General features: G+C 40.2%; 1 protein-coding gene across 2 annotated transcripts in view; it reads left to right on the plus strand.

Moving 5' to 3' along the window:
• The window catches only part of LOC135199442 (ras-specific guanine nucleotide-releasing factor 2-like), a 57,251-nt gene that overhangs the window by 27,729 nt on the left and 5,118 nt on the right, over positions 1–24,404 (plus strand). For both annotated transcript variants that reach the window (XM_064227481.1, XM_064227482.1), the window contains 15 exons: positions 2,753–2,946; positions 3,288–3,413; positions 4,485–4,587; positions 15,586–15,688; positions 16,861–16,994; positions 18,020–18,240; positions 18,393–18,542; positions 18,907–19,118; positions 19,673–19,761; positions 20,385–20,483; positions 20,638–20,810; positions 21,957–22,080; positions 22,245–22,495; positions 23,207–23,479; positions 24,096–24,169. In XM_064227481.1, coding sequence (XP_064083551.1) covers positions 2,753–2,946; positions 3,288–3,413; positions 4,485–4,587; positions 15,586–15,688; positions 16,861–16,994; positions 18,020–18,240; positions 18,393–18,542; positions 18,907–19,118; positions 19,673–19,761; positions 20,385–20,483; positions 20,638–20,810; positions 21,957–22,080; positions 22,245–22,495; positions 23,207–23,479; positions 24,096–24,169 — 2,326 coding nt within the window. The remainder of the gene's footprint in view (positions 1–2,752; positions 2,947–3,287; positions 3,414–4,484; positions 4,588–15,585; positions 15,689–16,860; positions 16,995–18,019; positions 18,241–18,392; positions 18,543–18,906; positions 19,119–19,672; positions 19,762–20,384; positions 20,484–20,637; positions 20,811–21,956; positions 22,081–22,244; positions 22,496–23,206; positions 23,480–24,095; positions 24,170–24,404) is intronic.

Consider the following 24,404-nt stretch of genomic DNA (forward strand, 5'->3'; position numbering starts at 1 on the left):
TGCATGCTGTGTGAAGTGAATAGACTATGGATAGAATACATGTCATTATAGTGTCTTTCTTACTATGAAACTTTACTGTGGACAAAGTATCTTGTACATATTACATCACAGCTTGCCACACAGATGATTCACTCCATTTTTCAACTTTTGACGTCAGCGCAACAAAGTGGGCTCATTTAGTAAGCCAAGTAAATGATCCAGTGCTTGCCAAATCATTAGCAAATTAGGTAAGATATGCAGGATCAGTGAAAAAATGGTCGTTTGGGCACCAAAAGCTTGTTCTGAGAACTACCAACTTCTCTGCTAACTGTACGCGTGAAAGAGGCATAGTTGGGATCTTTTTTGTGCTCATGACGACAAAAGTAACTTTTTACTTTTTATCGCATCACCTGTGTATAATCTTACGTCCTGGTAGTCTCAATTTCTTTGTTTTTTTAGGAGGGCTTTCCCGAGTGATGTTTTAAGGCTCCATAGCAGGTATTCTGTTCTAGTATTTGTATATCCGAGCTACGTACACTCTGGGCAAAAGGAAATTATCATCAAGCATGTCCTCCAGTGATCAAAGAACATCTTGGGAACAATCTGGATTATTTTCTTGGAAACTCTGGAAGTAGCACAGTCCAATCAGGAGTAATGAGAATTATTGATGATGTCTCTTGGAAGGGCGGTCTTCATATGCTGAGCTTTGCGTTGTTTCTTTTTTATCTCCAACTACCCGAGATTCATTGTCCTTACAGTGCTTTTTTTCTGAAGTCTGTCTCGCACCTAGATCAACAATACACACTCCACCTACTTCACATGCAGAAATACATCATGTCTTTTGGAAGCATTGTGGCAATGAAAGAGGAAAAATGATACAGTGACACGAATGACTCTTCAAACAATTGTGAAACTAGAAATTTTTGAATGTTGAACCTTTTTCACTCTGAGAAGCAGCAGTAATAATGCTTACCACCAAATTTTAACTCTTGATCTTGGGGTATATACAAGCAATGAAAGGTTATCAGTTCCCCCTGAAACTGATAACCCTTCATTGTTTGTGTATACCCCAAGATCAAGGGTTAAAATTTGGTGGAAAGCGTTGTTACTTCTGCTCCTCAGGTTGAGTTTGCCTCACACCAACACTTACCTCAGGGTTGCCCACGTGGAGGCCATTGGTGACGTCCCATGTGGCAATGTCCAAGCTTCAAGTGGTCTCTATTCATCATAAGTATGTATGCTCTGCAAAACTAAGAAACATTATTAAGTGGAGCACTTTTGAGGGTTTCTGCTCTGGATCAGTCATCGCTCTTTATTTTCAGAACTTGTCACGACACTAACCATGCTAAGTGACCCATCTTTTTCTATAAAGTATGTCCTTCTTCCTTTTTGCACTTTTGAAATTCCTCGTGTATAGGCCTACAATGTATGCTATAACTGGTACATCTGCAACAGATATACAACTGCTGTGATCTGGCGCATATGAAATGTTACAAAAGTTTGTATTTTCATAAACCTAATTGACGTGGCGACTTGAAGTTGTTTCAGTAAGGCCCTGACCTTGCCTTTAGTGGATTAACTTAGTCCTTCCCATGTTTTCCAAGTATACAGGGTAAGATACACAAAGTCTCTTCAAGGGAAGAACATTTATTAAAGCTCTAGAAACAACCTCTGCAGAAAATCCTGAATAATTTTCATGAAACATTCAATTCACTCTAAGATGATTGAATCTGTGAGGATGATTCTTTTGAAGACTGGCTTTATGCCAAGCAAGAAATAACTTCAGATATGTTTGTGGCTTTTTCTTAGTCTAACAAAAATTGATGAACTTGAAAAAAATACGATATTTAAGAAATCCACATGCAGTTTCAAAGTCCCATGGTTCTCTTCAGTGTGGAGACACTAATCCAGATGGGTTTTAGTGTCTCCACACCGAAGAGGGAGCCTGACCTCCAAAACTGTATGTGGATTTCTCAAATAATTTGTTCTCCAATCTGTGTTTTTTTTAAGTCTCCTCTTGCCGCTGCAGTAAGCCATATGGGCAGATCATGTGACATCTCAAGTGAATTTTATTGTTGCTTTCAGATGCTTAAATAAAGTACCCGTCAAAAAGTTGTTGCTTACTCAGTTTTCAGAACAGTGTCGGATAGAAATCCTTCGTGGCTTTGGAGTTTCCTTTTTGTCAACCATGTAGTAGGAAAAAAGGACCCCATCAAGGTTCGTCAAGGTTATCCAACAATGCCACTTTTCATTTTCTACCACAGATACCATTTTGATGCTACAAATATCCATTTCTAAGTGTCTGGCAAAGGTAAACAGAGGATGCCTTGATTTGCAGCTGAAAGCAACTAAGGCAGTTGGCTCTTCTGAACCAATCTTTGCCAAACTTCGTGACGCACAACGTAGGATTTTCCCTGAGCTGTAAAGTGACTTCAAAGTGAATATGCTTGAGAAATAGGCATCATCACGGGCCAAATTGCAGAAATTTGCAATGCCTCAGGTAGGGTTGTGGAGAAAGAATTGATTATATTGTTATATTCAATGCACAAACGTAAACGACGCATTTTGAAGAACAAAGTGTGACAGTTCAAATTCAGTTACCCTCGTACCAACTTTTAGGAAAATGGACCATCGTCATTCGTTTCAAGCTACAAATTTTACCATTAATCTTGGAATAGAACCTCAACGATAAAAAATCATCCATTTTCAGATGAACAGCTCACCTTACATTTTTGACATCAGAGATCAATAATTGGCATTTCCTCCCTTGCAGGTGACCTGTTCGACATGCTCTTGCCAATGCTGAGTATCTACCAAGAGTATGTCAGGAACCACCACTACAGCCTGCAAGTCTTGGCAGAATGCAAGCAGAACCAGCACTTTGGGGCTTTCCTGAATCGACTCGAGAACAAGCCAAGTCTCCAAGGAAGGACGCTGGAGACATTCCTTACCTACCCCATGCATCAGGTAAAATGGGATTGATTTATCTATGATAACTATGAAATCAGTGTGTACAGCAGTCATTTCAACACTTTTCTTACCCTAGCAATCCCTCTGTCATCTGTTTTACTTTACCCATCAAAACCTATCTTACAACTCCTTTGATATATTATGTAAAGAAATGCATTTGTAATTTATCATGTCACTTTTACCACTACACCTTAATCTAGAGAAACAATCAATACCACTCGTCCATACAAATCTTATGTATCCTGGTCAGTCACTGAGCCACACCTCGCCAACAGTATCATAGCATTTATGGCAAGTGATCAACTCCTTCCATATACATATATTTTTGCTCTTTCCAGGTCCCACGTTACATCATCACTTTGCACGAGCTTCTGGCCCACACTCCCCACAATCACGTGGAGAGGAAGAGCCTGGATCATGCCAGGCTGGAGCTGGAAGATCTCTCGAGGCAGATGCACGATGAGGTGAGTACTCGTGAGTGCTTCTAGGTGGTCTAGTTACTGAACCATTTCATGAGTGTTCTTGAACATTTCTTGGCAGTTTATACTTCATGGAATGGAATGGAATGGAATGGCATATATAGAGTTTTGTCAAAAGCCCAAGCACTAGGAACAATGAGGTCATTCAGCTCTGAGAGGGAAATTGAAAGTAAAAAGATTCAAAAGGTGGAACAGGAGGACAACTTTGCAGTTGCACTAAGGAACCTACTGGTTTGGTGGACCAGTCCAGAGAACTAAGCAATAAGTCCTTTCTAAAAGTGCCGTGACGAGGAGGGTAACTAGCTCTTTCCAAGTTTCTCAGGAAATAAGTATTTTTTTTTTTCAGCAGTGTTTTCTCATTAGCTAACGAAACTAACCTTAATTTTATTTGAAATGTTGATTTCCATTTTCAGCATTCTGATATACTTAATAACAATCCTTTAGACTGGAATTCGGACTATCCACCTCGATTGTTAATGAGCACAGATGCAAGAGACAATAGTTTCATAGGAATGAATCTTTTCAATTATTTGTTCATTAAGAGACACTTAGATTCTCTGCTAAGTGAAAAAGGATTGTACACCTCTTTGAATATCAGTATATACTTACTTTTGGCTTTCCATTTTAGAGTGATGCCCGTCAGCTCTTAAGCAATCAGTTAACAGCTCCATACACGGCAACTTTCCATGAACCCTGCGTGAAAATCAAAAAAGCTTTGTTGTAATATTCAACAGTTACAATGATGTTAAAAATCCTTTGACACTGAAAATATCGCTTGAAGGGGCCTTTTGATGAACTTAAGCTTTTAGGACAATGATGTTAAGGGATGTGTAATGCTTATGTTAGTTTAATTCTCAATGAATTCTAAGACAATTCTTTGGATAAGTGTGCAATTTCATACTCTCTGAAGGCGAATTAGAACGAATGAGAATCTTGATTAGTGAAGTTTGTACATACAAGTATGACAGTCTATAAATGCACTACTACATACATACTGTATACACACGCACAAGTCTATATACTGAAGCCATCTTCCCTCCTTTCTCCCCCCTACAGGTGAGCGAGACAGAGAACATCCGCAAGAACCTGGCCATTGAGCGCATGATCGTTGAGGGCTGCGACATCCTGCTCGACGTCAACCAGATGTTCGTGCGTCAGGGTAAGAAACCGGCCGCCTCGGCCGCACTTAGTTCATGCTTTCCTAAAGAGGCCGTGCCCTCCTTCCCGCGTCGGTCTATCGATTTCCCGCGCAAAACCACCGACCTCTTCACCAGCGAGGATGGCGAGGAGGTCAGCGGCACGCCCCGGTCCCAGAGGTCCCACTCGACCGTCTCGTACATGTCCAAGGAGCAGCAGATTGCCACCTTCGGCAACCGCCGGCGGCTCTCGTCGCTCCGCCAGAACTCCCTCGGCAGCGCCACGCCCGCGCTCATAGCGGCAGCCGCTGCCGCCGGCTGCTCCGCGGGGGCATCCATGGTGCGCCATGCCCTGAGTCTAGGAGCCTCGCCGCTCTCCCCGCCGCACCACGACGCTGGGCGCAGGGCTTCGGACATCCCGAGGCTGCGGAAGAAGAGCGTCCGCATATCCGATGACTCCTTCGACGAGTGCGAGGAGCTGGCAGCTTCCAGCAGTGTTGCAGCCGCAGCCGCTGTTGCTGCTGCCGCTGCCGCCGCTGCCAACCCGCCGCAGCAGACCGTCGAAGAGCCTGTAGTACAGACCCTATCATCGTCGGGCAACACGCCCTTGAATTCGTCCCCGGAGGATAACGGAGACATTGTGCTCCCCGGGATCACCCTGCAGGAGGAGTGCTTCTCCCTAGACTCTTTGGAAATGAAGCAAAATTCGACGACTTGAGGGAGGTTATTGTACACCGCAACAGCAGCGGTGTTGCCGTCAAGGCGTTCCGGAGTTTGTTTTCGCTAAGATCTCGCTCGGTCGGCGTCGTCTAGCTGGTTTTCACGCTTAGAATTATTATATTCACTCATCATTTTTTTGTTTTTGAGATGTCCGTGTTCGTCAGAGATAGTGAGGCAGTTGGGTGTCGCGATATATATTGACAATACATTTTTCTTACACGATTCATTTGTTTATTTATAATGCAAGAAAGGGACAAAAAATATTTTTCTTTTTATCTTTCTAGCCGCGTTCGCGTTTTTTTCTCAACTATGCATGATGATACCAATGTCTAGTTAATTTCTCTCTCTCTCTCTCTCTCTCTCTCTCTCCCTCTCCGCCTCTATACAAACATATGCAACCAGACATCCAGACATATATATATATATATATAATAGATATATATATATATATATATATATATGTAGTATATATATATATATATATAAACTCCTTCCAGTTTTTCTTCCGATCCACTACAGTGGATCCATTAAAATGGGTTTTAATGGATTGTACTTGATTGGTTCTGCCTGGTCTGGAAATCAAACCAAGTCCTTCTTGGTGGAGGGTAGTGTGTCCTAAACATCTATATCTATATTATATATATATATATATATATATATATATATATATGTATGTTATATATATATATAATAGATATATATATATATATATATATATATATATATATATATATATATATATATATATATATACTATATATATAATATATATATATATATATGATATATATATATATATATATATATATATATATATATATATATGTATATATATCATACATATACATATATATATATATATATATATATATATATATATATATACTATATATATATATATATATATATATATATATATATATATATATATAATATATAAGCATGAGAAAAGTACATATTTCCGAAACCATGAAATATGAATATTGAATATTATTGAGGGATTCAGTGAATCGGAACCAATGCCGACAATATTCATGATTTGACCAAATAAAAGCTGATTCATGGCCACCTTTTGGAAAGACATGATATCAGTCTCCGCAAAGACAGGCTGTGAAGTAAGTGGAACTGAGATTAAGGCTTTGCTCGACGAACTGTTCGATGTGACGTCAAAAGTGGAGAGACAGCAGATAAGGTTCTGACTTTTCCCTCCTCTGACGTTACATCAAACAAAGTTGGTCGGGCAAAGCTCGACCATGTGGATGGGGCTTTGGGTGCCATGCTTTTTGCCGTGCCCAGGTCTGGGTCATAGTTGCGGCCGGGTACTCGAGAGAAGGACAGTGCTTAAAGTTCCTTTATCTCGCCCCCCCCCCCCCCCCCACCACCCACCAAAATCACATTCCTATTATTCTCATAGTCTGATATGTAAGACATACACACAACCTCTTGCAAAGTCCCTAATAAACAAATAAACTGAAAAAATCATAACCAAAAATGTGACTTTCTTGTCGAGGGTAATAAAGATGTATTTATTAAAGATGATGATGAAAGGACTTGAATGCTGAAAGAATATTCAGTTATAAGGCACTATTGTTAATTCCGTACAGTCAGCTACAAAGAGGAAGCACAGTACGCAATGGCTAGTCAGTGAATTCTTGGTTTTTGACTGCTTTTTCAGTCTCTTACACAATTGACGAAAGCCAGTGGCGTCTGGGCTGGACTCTGAAAGTGGCATCCGGGCTGGACTCTGCAAGTGGCATCCGGGCTGGACTCTGCAAGTGGCATCCGGGCTGGACTCTGAAAGTGGCATCCGGGCTGGACTCTGCAAGTGGCATCCGGGCTGGACTCTGCAAGTGGCATCCGGGCTGGACTCTGAAAGTGGCATCCGGGCTGGACTCTGCAAGTGGCATCCGGGCTGGACTCTGCAAGTGGCATCCGGGCTGGATTCTTAAAGTGGCATCCGGGCTGGACTCTTAAGTGGCATCCGGGCTGACTCTGCAAGTGGACATCCGGGCTGGACTCTTAAAGTGGCATCCAGGCTGGACTCTGGAAGTGGCATCCGGGCTGGACTCTGGAAGTGGCATCTGGGCTGGACTCTGGAAGTGGCATCCGGGCTGGACTCTGAAAGTGGCATCTGGGCTGGACTCTGAAAATGGCACCCGGGGTAGACTCAAAAGGCCTCCCTGGAAGAGTAGATACGCGTACACGCAACCCAGGAAGAGAAAGAAACTAGGGATGCCATTGTCAAAAATTGCTTACTGTCTAACATCAGAGTCGATAAATGGCTGTTCAGCATTACAATCAGACGCAACATATTAGAAAACCTAGAATGATTCCATTCCTCACCTGCTCAAAAGATGCCAGAGTGCCATCACCTGGATGGTGCTGCCCGAGGTAGACCACCCCGCCTTAGTTCCGCCACTGATGAAAGCACTTGCTGGTTTTTTTCGTGGCCCTTTTAAGGACAGCAGCCTCTTAAAGTGATAGCAAAGGACTGTAATGAGGATTATGTAATGAACCTGTGATCTTTCCAAGACAGTGACCTCCACGGGCTTTAGCCAGGGTGTATCCACCCTTGCAACGTGTTTATTACAAGTCCGTTGGGGATTTGTTCTTTTAACCCTTTGTGTGTTCACCTTTGCAGCACGCTTAGTACAAATCCATTGGGGATGACCGTAAAAACAAACAAAAGTCTAAATATCATAAAGATAATGGCCCTCAAGAAATATTAGTCCTAGCTAATGATGTCCGTAAACCCTTGGGGTTCACAACCTAAGAAAGCTCCTTTACCTGCATTCTGTTTCTATCACATTTTCAAGGTCAAGAATCATTTAGCGAGTCATTTTTGAAAACAACAAACGTCCCAGAACACAAAATAGATCCTGTGGAACACCAGCGACAACTGGCTCAGAAAAATGATCGGCAACAAATGCAGTACATTCCATAATGAAAAGATTAGAGAAAAATCATCAGTCCTGTCTAAACTTAAAGGATTACAAAATAATCAGCCTTTTGGGAAAGAATTATTTACATTGCTACCTTTGCTATTACAACCAAAACCTTGAAACTCCAGAGAGAATTATTTGTATAATTCCAAATATAAGCAACTTACGACTATCACTTTACAACAGACAATTCGTGCGGCCTCAGAAGATAGAGACCAAGTCTGGTTTATAAGAATATAAAGCTCCAAAACTATACCTCATACTTGAATTTCTAAACTGTACAACTACCATTCCGTTCACCCTTTTTTTATGTCCTATCTTTCTTCCTCTTCATCACCGACCTTCATCAGTCAACTCTCTCCTGTTCAAGATTTTGCCAGGGATTCAAGCCTCCTTCACATCGTAGCCATACAAGTCATTGATACTTCATAAAGACCTTTGTTAACATGAGACCTCAGTAGTGACCACTAAGAAAAGATAGACCTAGATGCTGTTGGGACACAAGTTTCTTGAATGTCCACACCACATGGTCTGGGGTGAGCAATTGCATCCCACAAACCTGTTGGAAACAGGAGGAATAACACCTTCTGACACCACCCCTTCAAAGGGAAAAAGGCTAATATAGCCAAGCCTCAGTGCTTAAACCCCATTTTGGCCTTGAATCTGCTGCTTCAGAGTTAGGGCAAGAACTTTTTGGTTGGTTACCCTACTAGAATTCAAAGTTTGATCTCGGGCTAGCTCAAAAATATTGTCATGTCTCTGCTGACCTCCACAGCAAATTAGGTACTTAATGGTTAGTCATCTATGACAGGTTTAGGTCAAGGTGAAGGGCTCGATGCTAGCCACCTCACCCAAAAAGCGCTTGTTAATAAATGAACGGTGAACTCCTGGAGCCATCCCTCAAAATGAAAATGGTATATATGCTGTAGATGGATATGTTTATTTGCCATTCAGCTATATTCATTTTCATCTTAGTATGGGGGGTGGGTGATTTTATGAAATACTACACCTGCATTCTGTAGCTCAGCTTTTAGGATGAAGCTGATGGGTCATCATTCCTGACCTTGTGAATGCCCATAAGGGGGTAGGTACCCAGCCATCCATCCCAAGTAGAGTTATATCTCACTTCGCTGACCTGAAACGCTGGGGGGAGAGTGACACTGTTACTACCATAAACTCTCTAACTAACTATACATGTATCGTTAAACCCATGCTAGAAGGTGAGTGAAACTGGGACTTTGAACAAGTACTTTCGTAGTTTACTTCTACATTATCAAGTTCGCACTTCATAATGTTGGAATAAACTATGAAAGTACTTGTTCAAAGTTCCAGTTTCACTCACCTTCTACATGGATTTAAGGATATTCTCAACCTCGTGTTCCTTCGTACTACATTGGATATATATCGTAAGTCAGTCCTATCAACTCTTGCATCAATCAACTCTGCCTCTTTAAGATCAGCACCACTAAAGAGCCAGTCCATTTGCCCCTTTCATGCACATCTGTTCTCTCTTTTGACAATACATCTCTCTTTACAGCTCTCAGTCCAAGGTCCATTTGTTCATTGTCTCTTTTCTTGGTCTTAACTGCCTTACAAAACAATTTTTTTATTAATTTTGTCAATGTACTTCTTCCTTTGTGTCCTTTGTCATCCGCCTTGCTTTCTGCAAGTTTCCTACAAATGTACTTCAAATAGTTTTTTACTTTCCACCAAAGCCTTAAATCCACAGAACCACCATCTCTACAAAGATGTCTACTATATGCCTACAAGTAAATAGATAAGCTTCAAACTCGTTGAAACTCCCTATCTACCTCTGCTGCCTTTCTTTGTTCTTACCAAACTCACTCAACTCCGTCCCATGTTTTCTTCCTCTACTGTGACAATCGACATTCTTATTCATCTGAGTGAAAAGATGACCGAATGTGCCTCTGTTGACTACTTTTCTCGCATCAACTCCATCTTATTCTTATACCATCAGCTTCGATTCTTTCCTCGTAAGTTCCCCTTTTATCCAGAATCTCGTAATATCAATCGCACGATACTTAATTTCCAACGACCCAGTTCTTTCTCACTGCCATAAGATTTTTACTCTTTTCTAATTCTGTCACGGCTGTCAAAACCTGGCAATCACTCCAGCTCTTTCTTTCGCCTACTTTTTGCAGTCAGGTCACATAGCACAACCAGCATTTGGCTAATCAAGCTAACACAAACCAAGATTTTCCTCTTTTTGCTGACTTTCATAAGTAATTTTAGTTTATGCATTGATTACAGGACCTCCAAAACATTTCCTCCTCCCAATACTTTAAGTTTCAGTCAAAAAGCGTTAGAAATAGCATGTGCGTACAGTTCCACACGTTGCCACATTTTTTTCTCGTGCAACACGGTAGTTTGCAATTCCACTGCTTGTCATGTCGGTCCACCAGACACAGTTGCCGTTTCATTCACACAAACATAGATGCACACCTGGTATTCATTCCTTTAACAGGTAAATAGTAAATAGAGTTCAAAATAATTTTTATCCCCTCTAGATGTTGCGTTGGTTTTGGCTCTTCCTGCCCCTTGTAAATATGGTGGTATATGTTCGACCCGGTATTTTAATCTGTTAGTAATCTTATGTTTTGAGAAATAGTCAATAATGAAAGACAAAATCTCTCATAGATTTATATCCGTTAAAGATGAATGCATAATGAATGCGTATGTATGTACCTTAGGTATACAAGTACATACATTCACACCTCGTACAGGTGTGTCAAAGCTGTATGTATTCATAAACGACAGAAGGCCAATTAGGTGAACATGTAGATAAAAATTCATATATATAAATATATATAGTTTAATATTTGTAGCTATGTAGGATATGATGCTGTCACATCCAAAACTACTCCCTTACTGCTAATTACTGCTAATTATGTCCATTGTCTCCAGCTGTAACTGACACCTGGAATTATAATTGTTCAGAGAAGTCATTAAAGAACTTTAAAAAGGGACACGTGGGTTTTATTTCTCCTCCAATTTTTTTATAACTTTGTACCCGAGACACCAGTAATGTTACCTACAAAGGGCAGGTTCAAATTCACTCTGAGAAAACTGCACATATTTTCCCCCTTGATTACCAGAACGCCCTCCGATCAAACTTGCTGTTGTCATCATTCAGCAAGCAAATGTTCATGGAGCACATGTAAAAATGAAGGCCACTAAATGCAGATGAAAACATAAGTCAACAAGCAAAGACGTCAACAAGAACTGTCAGATACAGTGAAGTGAAGGAAGGGCGAGGAGACTTTTTCCCATTTTTTGTGGAAAAATAAGACAGCTGGCAACAGGCTTAATGAAACTATAGCCAACAAAGACCCGCTCATTCCAAATCAAAAGCTAATGAAAAAGAATACTTTGGTGGACTCAAATCCCAGTTTGTCTTTGAGGAATTTTGCCCAAGAGTTGTGGGATCTCTCTCAAAGACCAGCCTCTCTTTTAGGTGCGGGACAACTTCCTTATGATATTTGGTGTCCTGACAGAATTACATGCCATGGAAGAGTGCTCGGGGCCAACTGTAGCACTAAGTACAATCCAATACCCAGACTTATTCATTACAACATTACTTACGGAGAGTAAATCAGCCTCACATTCCATATACTACACTTCTTACTGATCTGCTCCAAGTCTCTGTTAAGTAGCAGCAACATGAATTTACTTCAGAGGAACAAAAGAGTGCAGCAAGGGTTGAAGCATCCTAAGATATCACTATTTTATCTCCAAGACCAATCATAATGTCCCTAGGGAAGACCAAAACAAATAAAGCCCCAGCACTCTACCCTGCGGGACACCTGACATGTCAAGTGTCACTAAAAATAACATCTAATGTAATTCTCTACAACTGGTCACAAAAACATTCTTAAGGAAATCAAGAATATAGCTTCTAATACCTAAATCAAAAAGTTTATATACACCTAAGTTCTAAAGTTGTATAAATATAAGCCTCATAGGTAACCCAGTCCAAGTCAGCACTTGAATCAATTTGTACTTCTCTAAACTTGTACATTTGCAAGACTATCAGATATGTAATCATGTAAAGGATATTGCAAGGACCTTATTGCTTCCTTTAATAATACAAATGGTTAAGAAACAAGGCTGAAATCAATGTACCTGAACAAGTTGTTACAGACAAAACATTTCCTGAACGTCAGACAGCACTGGAGAATGGATAATTAGCCTGTAGTTGTTCCAGACTTAACTTTTAAACCTCTTACTTATATGCACAGAATGATATAATTTTCCTTCACCTTGAAAAATACCTTTCAGAAATTAAAAATACTTGGCTAAATTTAGGAGTTTACCAGACAACTTTCCAAAAACAACTGGAAAATCTGTCCAGATCTAACATCGGCTGTCACGACTGTCTAGAAACTTTTTTTTATGTCCCTTGAGCGATAGAGCGAAAAGTGGCTCAGGATGCCAAGTCTATGGAAGAGGAAAGTCAATCAGAGACTGTTTACCCCTGAAGAGCCCAAGAGGTAGCTCTGCTTTGTCCTTAGGAAGGGGAGGGTATTAGGTATGTTAGGTTCAAATCTTTCATACAATCTTTTTTTTTTAAGTTATTACTTTTAACACCTCTTGGCAAATCTGTCAACTGTAGTCTTGTCGACTTTCACTGTAACTTCAGCAATTCGGCTAGGAGCTTTTGTAGCACTGTTTGTTGACATTAGCCTGTTTGTCATGAAATGTGTGATAGCATCTGATTAAAATTTCTTAGGAAATGAAGGCTAGCATTGATATGAAACAATATCCATTACACTAGAGTTACATTCTACCATTTCCTAGCTAGCATGAGACTTAGGCTACAGAGTTTCTCAAATATGGGACAACACTGATTAACTATGTCCATCAGTGTGGCAAAGTGACCAGTGATGTCTTCGGTAGCAGAAATATCAGCTGCAACTAGACCGATGACATTGAAAACTGTATAGGTTTCTTTATAACCGGGAAACATTCAGAAGATTAACATGGCCCAGTAGCAGAACTATCATGCTAATCAGTAATACCTGATCCAAGCTAGTCTCTGTGCTGAGCGCTGAGGTTATCAGAGCAGTGAAAGATTCCTTGGTGTCAATGGAATGCACCAAATACCTCAAATTGGCTATTTTGTTTTGCATGTGTAAATAGTTGAGATTGTAACTATAGTTAGAAATATCAAACCTTGGGATATAAAAATAAACTACCTTGAACTTCTATTTTGAAACAAGCATTTCATAAAAAGAAATTCAAGTCATATGCAAACACAGCATTGAAGGTTACGAAAATTTCTTGCAGTGGTCTTAAATATTTAAATAGACTAACTTACATCTTAATATAATTAAAATAAGTTTCAAGACCTGGGCTCAGCTGGGTACCACAAGAACACTTAAAAGCATAAAGGTCAAACAGGTAAAAAGCTTAAGGTGATACAACTGTTCAAATGGAGCATCAACGCTAATGCCAACCACCAAGATATATTTCGACTATAGAAACCACTACTTTCCCCTCTTGCCTCTCCCTTACGATGCTCTTGATTGGCTGTTGATAAGCCAATCACAGGGCTGGAAACTCTCAGTCTCTCAAGAGATTTCACATGGGTAGGATGTAGTATGTTCCACCTCTCGTCAGGGATACTTGTGAAAGACAGAGGTGGAACATACATCCGCCTATGTGAAATCTCTCAAGAGACTGAGTGTGTCCAGCCCTGTGATTGGCTTATCAACAGCCAATCAGGAGCGTTGTAAGGGACGAGCCTAGACATGAGATGCACGGTTGATGTGAACCTACTATAGTATTATGTTTGCTCGTAACTTTTCAGTCATTAATCAAAAGGAAATGATGATGACTGTAGTCTTTGTGGAACAGGATACATTACATAGGATACACAACAGATCGTAACACTTAGGCATCCATAACATCAGCTGTCTTTATACTATGCAAGACAAACACATTCAGCCACATTCACGATTAACGTGAATGCACATTCAGTCTTATCTATCTTTACATTCTTGCAGACTGTTCCACTCAACTTCCACTTCCATTTCCCGGTTCTTCCAATCACTCGTTCATCTCTGTTCTATGTTTCGTTCCGCATATCTTACCAATCACCCGGTTTCATTCAATTATCACGATTCATATAGCTTTGATTTCTTTTATTTTTTATCAAGGTTTGTTGGTTCGGCACCAAACCCATGAGACGGGTACAGAAAAATACAAGATTGAATATGAAATGATAGGTAACAACATATATATATGTATATATAGAATCTACCAGTCACTTTTTACCAGATATGTATGTAATTGTAATAGCCACAATGCCCTCTTAACTTCTTGAATTCTTCATACCAGCTTATAATTAATTATAAATAACTTATAATTATGAGTGAGAAGAAGCAATCAAATTAACGTGAATTCCATTTAACAGGGAATGAGATAAGTATCAACTTTCTCGAGATTAAAATACCAAGAATTAAGTTGGAGAATTAAGAAGTAATCAAGAAATATTTTAACTTGAGAATAAGTAACAGGATCTAACAAGAGAATCAAATAATAGTAGACGATGGAATTAATAGAATAACAAGGACTGACTGGGGAAACATTTCCAAAAACTGACCAGAGGAACACGAGATAACAGAAAAATAAAATAAGAACGACTGATCAGGAATAAATTTACAAGACAATGAGGAATAAGAAGACTTTGATGTCGGGGAATATTCTACAAAAGGAGGAAGGCTGGACAACCAATCAAGTGTATGTTTGTCTAAGGTCATTTGTGTCCGAAAGAAAGCTTTAGAATTTGAATGTGAATTTCAAAATGGAAACAAATTCGAGAAAAGTATCCAGAAAGAAAGCGGTTAAGGTGTAAGTGAGAAAAGAATAAGTCGAGTCTAATATAGTCATGTTTCCAGGTCCCCCAGCCCCCTACCCCACCTCCACGAGAGGGCAGGAGGTCCAATAGACTGTGGGATAATTTTGAACCTAAATTCTTTAGTGTCTTTGAATAATTTATTGTTTAGTTATCAAAGGAGGGACTTTCTCATTCCATTTCATTTTTAATCCTGTTAAGTCAATGATTAGTTCCTTTATTAGTAAACAAAACATAAAGACTAAAAAATATGCAAGAAAGAATTCCACAAGTAAGTATCTCTCTATACTCAAAGGTACTTTGTCATGCAGTTCATTGGATTGATTGACAGATTGATTTTAAGTTATCTGGCGTCACATCAGTCAGGGACGTTGAAGCACCCATTTAGCAGATAGAACTGTGTGGTGGGCATCTGAGTGACTTCCTTTAAAAGAAATAATATACCAATGACTTTCTCAATTCGAACCCAATAATTTGAACAGGTTCCTTAATCCAAATCCTGGGAGACCACCCTTCAATCAACAAGACTCGTCTGGGCCACTTCAAGAGTGAGAAGGAAGCTGTTCGTCAGTGCTTCCTCTTCAGGTAGGTGCTGCTAATAGCTCTCTGGTTTCAGGTGAGTGTCTGATATTCGTTTGTGTGTGTGTGTGTGTGTCTGTGTCTGTGTCTGTGTGTAGGGGCGCGTGTTTACCAACTATCTCCTAAAATAAACGCCCCCTCAAGCAGAGTCTTCAAGTAAGAGAGACTAGAATCGAATATGCAACCTAGACCAAAGTCCTGGGGCCCTAGTATGAGGTCATTCAGAGTTACAAGGGAAATCGAGAGTAAGAGGCTTTAAGGGTGTAACAAGAGGAAACCTTCAAAGCAGTTGTGCTGTGAAACAATTGTTAGATGAACGTGAAAGTCAGGGTGGGGATACGGTAAAAAGTTTACCCATGGGGGAACCTCCCGAAGTTTAGTCAAAATGATTACGATCCCTGTCCCAGTAGCCTCTTCAAGGAGTGATTCTGGAGCTTTGTTTTTAATGAAGCAGCAGCTATTGACTCTTGATGAAGTGAAATCAAGACTCCTTTCAGTAAACTGTATTTTTCCTAACTATACAAACCTGAGGTCATTTACATTAGGAATCACTTCGCCCGATGGTTTGTGTATCATGTAGAAACAACGTGAGATTTCAAATCTTTCCACCACTCGCTCGTGCTACACAAAAGAGGGCCTTATGCCAGTAGAGTTTACCTTTGTTAAAGTAGGCAAGCCTAAAATCACTAAGACCACTGGCATATAGAGAACTATTTTATACGAAGTCAAATCATTAGCTTCCAGTCATCATTTACCAATGAATTTACCGGAAAATCTTATCTAGTAAGATGATCTCTTCTTCGAGTAATCGTCATCATGTATGTATCTATGTATGTATGTATGTGTGTGTGTATGTATGTGTTGTATGATAAGCTTTACTCTTCTTTTGTGCTAAGAATTCTGCAGCCATAACAATGGTAGAGAAATAATCTGATGATATGTTAATTAAATATCAAGGGGAACTCTCTTAAGATTAAGAAGTACTATATTCTTTTATAGAATTCTAATTAAATTAAATGCTATTATTAGTAAATATTAGTTTATTCCTTCGATTCTGTTTGTTTCTGTGCTGCTTTTTAATATCATCAACAACAGCAACAACAACGATAATAATGATAATAATAATAAATACAAACATTATTGATAACTCACATTAACCAAGAATGTACCTTCTTCAGCAACCACTTCATCATGGCGACAAGGACATCTGCTGGCAAGCTGCACTTGGTCTCAGGGGTCGGCAAAATCGCACTCAACGACGCCACTCTCATCGAAGACCCCAGCGAGGAATTCTGCCATGCTGACGACGCAGGTGAGCACAAATAACAAGTTAAAAGAAAAATAAACGAGTCTTCAAGGCCACCGTAAAATAGATCTATCTTTCAGTGGTCTCGGTACGATGCTGTATGATCCTCGGCTCATGAATCTCTCGGCTGGCCAGCCATAGCGGCCTGTGTTGTTGCGTTACCTGGGGCACGATCATGGTTAACTTCAACCTTGAATAAAATAGAAGTTACTGAGGAGGCTAGAGGGCTGCAATTTGGTATGCTTGGTGATTGAGGGTGGATGATCAACATACCAATTTGCAGCCCTCTGGCATCAGTAGTTTTTAAGATCCGAAGGCGGACAGAAAAAGTGCGGATGGACAAAGCCGTGTCAGTAGGTTTCACGATTAATGCTAAGTTCATGGGGTCGTCACTATGGGGAGGTTAGGTCACTTCTTAAGGGTAACTGTAGTCTCATTAGAACTCAGGTCAGCTCTCTCCTTGAGGGAACAGTAACATAAGTAGCACTGAAGACCAGTTGCTTCTCAGCTTAGAGTAATGGTAGCATCAGTCGAACTAAGGTTCATGTCGCTTCAAGGAAGACAGTAGGATCCCTAGCACTGAGATCAGATCACTACCTGAGGGTAACGGTGGTCTCAGTAAAAGTGAGATCAGGGCACTTCTTGAGGATAATGGCAGTGTCAGAAGAGTTGAGGTCAGGTCATTCCTTGAGGGTAACAGTTGTCAGTTGATATGAGGTCAGGTCACTCCTAGATGGAAATGGTAGCTTTAATAGACTGGAGGTCAGGATGCTTCTGGGACCAAAAGATAATCATTGCCAGAAATAAAGATTGTTTTTTTGAGAAATTGCTGGCGTCGAAACGATTTTTTTCATACTTTCTGAAACAAGTTACCCATTATCAAGATTCCGGAGAATGTACAACTTCCTTTCTCTAGCATTCACCTTCACGGTCTCCCTTTTCAATTATCTGGAGAACATAAAATTTGCATTATTTTTAACAACAAAATACAAATCGATGATGATTCTTCTCCCTCCTCTTCTCTCCTCAAGACTCGACCGTGAGCTCCTTCTCCTCCCAGAGCAGCAGCGCCAGCGATAGCTCAGTAGCCAGCAACAGCGACGCGTCGGGTATGGGACCAAATTTCGCTGTGGAGCAGACTAACCTCGACTTCAAGATCGTCGTGGAGCAGAAGAGTGGCCTCCCGATCGTCATCCATCTCGTTGCTCCTACGATGCAGGAGAAGCAGGCTTGGATCAGCGACATCAGCCACGTAAGACGTGCATGCTTTCTGAGATATACAAGATAATCCATTAGATTTCTAATGCATGTTGCTAAGAGAATGACGAGATGCTTATTCTGACATTTGAGTCATTAAACGAAAGATGCAGGTTGACTTGATGTTCTCTCCCTTTTCTCCCAAAGTGTCTGGACAACGTTCACTTCAACAACTTCTTCCGCTCGTCTATGTCTGACACTTCCTCTATAACGATGCCCCACTTCATTAAGAACGACCCCAAACTCTTCAGGGACGACATTGACATCAGGTTCTCCCGCACGCTGAACTCTTGCAAGGTAAAGCGCAGTTGGTCAATGGGGTGCCAATAATTTGAGTTTATTCACTTTAGGAGACTTCTGAAAGGTATGGAGTCCTCTGACTTGCAAGGTGAAGCACACTTAGTCAATGGGGTGCCAATAATTTAAGTTTATTCAGTTTAGGAGTCTTCTAAAATGTATAGTCTTCTGATAATGCAGTCAGCTGTAGTCTTCCAACAGAATCAAGCGTTTCTACCAAATTCTCTCAGATGGCGTTCATGGTACTAACAGTAAATGCCACTTGGCAGGTTATTCAGTTGGCAATCCCTTCAAAAACCCTAATTTCCTCTGCAAATTTATCCAGTTGGTGGTACTCATAAATATCTGACTTTCTTCCCCACAGGTACCCCACATCCGTTACGCTACTCCTGAGAGGCTCCTAGAACGGCTGACGGATTTGCGTTTCTTATCTATCGACTTCCTGAACACCTTCCTCCTGACTTATCGCGTGTTCACCGACGGCGTTACCGTTTTAGAGGCTCTGAAGAAGGTCTATTACAATCCAGAATTTAACGAACAGAATATGGACGACTCAAGGGACTCGTCTGTCGAGAGGTAAGTAAGGATTTCCTAGAGAAGCACATGCACAAATGTGTGCGCACATGCGTGAAATAACGAGGTCTAAACATGAGTGGAATGAGTTCGAAAAACAGGTCATCAGACAGTTTCAAAATTGTAAGGATCACTTTATGCATTTTAGCAATATTAATTAAAAGAATTTTGTAAATCTGACTTAAAAATTGATAACAGATGCACAGCTATAAATCAATTTTTCCAAATAAAGATGACTAATGTTAATTATAGGTTATGGAGAAACTATATACAATAAAATAATCATAAATCTCTAAATCATGTGACAAACAAGAAGAATGAGCAATCAACAGTATTCGTATAATGCATAGCTGCATAGTATAGCTGGCTAGCTGGATGAGTATCGCTCAAACGCATTTGACAAAATTGAACATAAACTAAAACATTATACTTGTCTTCTCTCCAAAATACCATCTCCTGAAATTCGTTTCAGAAACTTTGGAGACACTGAGAAAAACAGCATTTTCATGACTGCCGTAAGGTTATATTCTCATCTTATTTTATTTCCCTATCCCCAGATCTCCAGAGTATGTATCGTCTCCTCCACCGGACACGGACAGCGGTCTTAATTCTCCCAGAGGATCCTCAGCTTTTAGTGCTTTCTCTGGTAGGTAGTAGGGAAAAGCTATTGACCCAATAAGCCTTTGCAGATACAGATAGATACTGATTGATTTACTGATTGATGTAGCACTGCATTACAATGACTGAAAGATATTTGCTGTACAACCATTCCTGCCCACTCAGGCATTTCTGGAAATTTGCCAAAACAGATCTTGACAATTTCTGGGAGAGCAAGGGTTAAACAGAGGCAGATGCATGCAATGTAAGTTTGGAGGAACTATAGCTTTAGTAAAATAATTGTGGCTACAAACACAGAATTTCAGAATGTATGAGACACATGACAGTCTATGAAAATATGAGGATAAGCACATAAAATGTAACTGCAATGCTGCAGAAACTAGCACTCCCACTAAACAATGCTTTACAGAAATCACATATGTAATTCTATAAAAGAGTTTGGCTTTACATGCAAGAGAAAATGAAAAACGAGCCAAGTTTCAAGTTCTTCAACAACAGTGTCAACGATGATCAAGGCGGCATCAGCATACAGTGATGAATGATTGCCAGTTTATCTTGAATAATGACCATGTTATAAGACTGCTGGAGTGTTATGTTTATACAACATTGTCATTTCTATCTCTTCCAACTATTCCCTCTACTCTCTTACAGGAATTGAGATCGATGTACCAGACGAGAGTTACTGGATCTTTGACGTCCAGGTGGCAAAAGCTTCGGGGGACATTCACTGGCGTTTGTCATACAGGAAATGTAAGAAAAGTATGAGTTGCTTATGAAGTGAATAGATATTGAAGGACATTTGTAGTTTAATGTGCATATATGAATCACAGTGATATATGAACTTCAATGTAAAGGCTGAACTATTGCACACAATTAAGCAAAATTTGAATTCTCCCCTCAACAGCTGAAGAGGAGCCGAGTGACCAGGACGACGTGGCAAGAAGAACTCTTGAGGACTTGGCAAATCTAAACAAAACGAACCTTCAAAACACAGAGGAACAACAACAACAGCAGCAACAACAACAATGTGGTGATTTATCAGAGAGTTCACCTACTTCCCCATCAAGCCCCAAAAAGGTGAGAGAAACTGACTTGTTTAGACTTGTTTCTTCAGCTAGTGTACTTTGCTTCTGTCAAAAGTCTCTTTTCTCTTTGTTTCCATGAACTGAGGTTCTCTGTTAATAGGAGTTCAATATAAAAAAAACAGATAATAGCACTATTCTACTTATACAGATGTGGGAGGAACTAATAAGACAAGCAAATTATCCAACTTTACAACATTTCTCTAATCACCAGGAACATGCAACCCATATTCTTGAGCTTTATATTGATTCAAAATCTGAACCATTTCTTTAAGATTTCTTCCCTTTTGTGCCTCCTGATCACCAATAAGTTTTTTTATACCTATCCTCACCTCTCCCTTGCCAATTCCCTCTCCAGAGCACCAACTGTGGTACTTAGATTTTTGGCTGATTTAAGAGCAATTCTCGATTTTTCGTGGGGAATTGCTACTTTGGTCATCGACCTATTATTCATCAGGTCTTAAATTAAGTTATTGAAGTAAATGTATCTTTTGTTATAACCTTTTCTCCAAGTAATCCTTGGTTTGATAGCTTCCGCTGCTTGATAATTCTGTCAAGAAAGTGGGAGTACGTCTAATTTATCCCAATTCTTAAACACTTATTTTTCAGCGGATTTGTTGCTCCTGATCCTCGAGTTTTACCTATCTCTAATTCTGTCCTTTCTCATATTCTCTGCCTGTAAGGACCAAGGGTTCTTGCATTCCCAAAGGTTGGCAAGGCATCTGCCCCAAGTGCAGTTCTTTGAGAACTTGACAGACAAGCAGTTTCCTGTGTTTTATTGTCCCTTCTGCCCCGGTTGTTGAAGCCTGTACTGATCCTTCCTCTTGAAAACATCCCTGGTAAGGTGAACCAAATACAATCACATTTCTGTAGCTTATACTGTTACTGATTTGCTGAAAGCTTTACTTCATGTGCAATCTCTTAAAACATCTTGAATCAAAATCTCTTCCTTAAGACCACCTTTGACTGGCTTCTGGAAAGCAAGAAACACTGGTAAACTTTTTTTTCCCATCTCACTAATCTTTTTCTGTCTCCTCTATTGGACTTCAGAGCATCTTCCACACAGTATCTGCGGGATCATTTAAGACCACCAGTAAACAATGAGGACTTTATGATGTTAACATTTCTGTCCTGTTTCCAGGTTGAAATCATACGGGGGACCATACCAAACATTAACGAAGAGGACATCAAGAACCCCACATCACCAAAAGGACAGCAGCAGTCAGAGGACAAGGCTAATGTGACTGAAAATGAGGAAGAAAATGGTAAGCAGTAAATGGAAACCAAACAAAACATGAGTCTAGTGCATGTGGCAATAGCCACGACAAGGTCAATTAACTACCTTAGATGCGAGTTGGAGGAAATATCTAGAGCAGAAGGAAATACTCAAAAACCATTACTTTTATCCTCTTCTTTTGAATTGTTACAGAAGTGAACGGTAATCAACTCGGCAGCCCAACAGATGCCTCTGAATCTACCCTGGAAGGAGAAGAGGATCCAGATCTACTAGATTCATCAGAATGGCGCCTGTCGCTGGAAAATGACCGGAGGAATTCCCGAGGCAGGAACAGCCGACGTCCTTCTCATCTTCTGGACAACTTCCCCGCTTCAAACTACCCAGAGGCAGTGCACCGGCTGTCCTTGACACAGACGATGTTCCCTCTGGAAGAGCAACCACAGGTCAGTGCTCTTAAGAGTGTCTCCATGACACCTTCACCCTTTCCAGTTTTCTGAGGTGGACCAAATATGCATAGAGGTATCATATTTATTTAACAATAGTAAATATATTGAGATCAACCAATAAGTCAGTCCAGTTTCATTAAGCACCCATTGGATTGATTGATTGATTTAAGTAAATTAAGTTATAAATTGAAGCACCAGGGTGCTCTCAGGCATTCGGTGCTTGGACTGTGTGAAGATAAGGGTTGGAGTGGTTGGAAAGCATGATTGAAGAAAGGAAGCAACATCTAAAAATGTTTACAGTGCACCACGTGAGGTGTACTGAGCAGCTAAAGGCCTGTTTTTCAGTATATTCCAGCAGAAGAAGAGAATACTTTTTTAATTGCTCATGGAATAATAATTGTAATTTACTTAAGGTAAACTTACTTTTACCTCACAGCTGCAAGTTAGAGAGCTACAAATGATGACCAGTATTTGGCATTTTATCGCAGAAATTTGGAAAAAAATTTCATACCTTTCAGATAAATGAAAGTATTTGAAATGATCACGGTATTTTATAGAGACGAAATCACTTAGCTACTTTCACCTAACATTTCCATTTTTCTCCAAAACAAAATTTTCTCAGTGAGAACCAAATGTAGAGTATATTAATATTTAACTCTCCCTGCCTATATTCTCTCACCTTTGACATGTTCTGAGGGACACACCAAGACTGAAGATGCCAGTTCTGATTCTGAATCCGAAGAGGACATGGACACCCTCGAGGTGAACACCAACCACGGCCCAACTAACGACCCTTTCAACAACATTGCCACGACGTCGGCAGGTGGATTCCTGATGGTGGACGAAGGGACTGGAGGATTCTCCCACAACCAGTGGTCCAAGAGGCTCAGCGGAGAGAGTGAATACAGTCTTTTAGCTTTGGGAGGACTCACGTCACCTAGGTCGAGCATTCACACCATCACGCCAAGATCCTCTTTCCAGGTAAAGTGGTCAAGTTTGATAGTCTCTTACAAAATGGCCCGATATAGGTCCACATTACAGTGCCTGTTAAAAAAAGTAGGGATCTTTCATAGGCAGTGACCCGAATTGTTTTCACCAGGCATGTATCCACCTTTGCGGCATGTTTAGTACATGACCGTTGGGGGATTACCGTAAAAACTTAAAACAAAAGACTGAAAATATCATAAAGCTAATGACCCCAAAAAACGACCAACAGAAACCCTTGGGGTCACTAGCTATGAAAGATCCAAAAGTAGCATTTTATTTTGTATCTCTTCATATATGCACAAGTATCTGAGAAGTATTAAGACAGAAGACAGGAATCTGAGTATACTTAGTTTCTCAATCATATTGTCAAATAATTTACACCGGATTTGCAATGCATATAACAAATCTAAAGTTTTACAGATGTCAGTCTACATTCACATACAGTTTAGAAACATTGTACCTACTCTTTATTGTTCTATGCTACTACTAAACAGACATTCGTATCTGTCCTTAGTTTATTGTTTATATTTTCATCCCAAAAGACTTGAACACCATTAAGTGTTCCTATTTCAAACTATTTCCTGACTAAACTATTTTCCCTGCTTTTCAGGTGCCAGACTCACCATCCCATTCAGTGCCCAGAGTTGGGGTTGTCATCACCTCCTCCAGGCAGTCCCAGCGCAGGTAAGGTCATGCCGCGTTACAAAAGTGTGGGTGCAGTAGTAGATGACCTCGAAGTCGAGTGGTCATGCTATTCAGTTCACTAGCAAGGGGGTTGGCATCTAACTCGACAGGGCTCCAAAGGGAAATCAGCTTGCAAGGAGGGGTTGTAGGAAAAGGTACAAAACATGGAATAGAAAATAAAACCTAAGTTCAGAAGACATCAGCATAAGACAGAAAAGAATTTGCTCCTCTTTTA

Source organism: Macrobrachium nipponense, chromosome 25 (assembly GCF_015104395.2).
Source record: "Macrobrachium nipponense isolate FS-2020 chromosome 25, ASM1510439v2, whole genome shotgun sequence".
NCBI lineage: Eukaryota > Metazoa > Arthropoda > Malacostraca > Decapoda > Palaemonidae > Macrobrachium > Macrobrachium nipponense.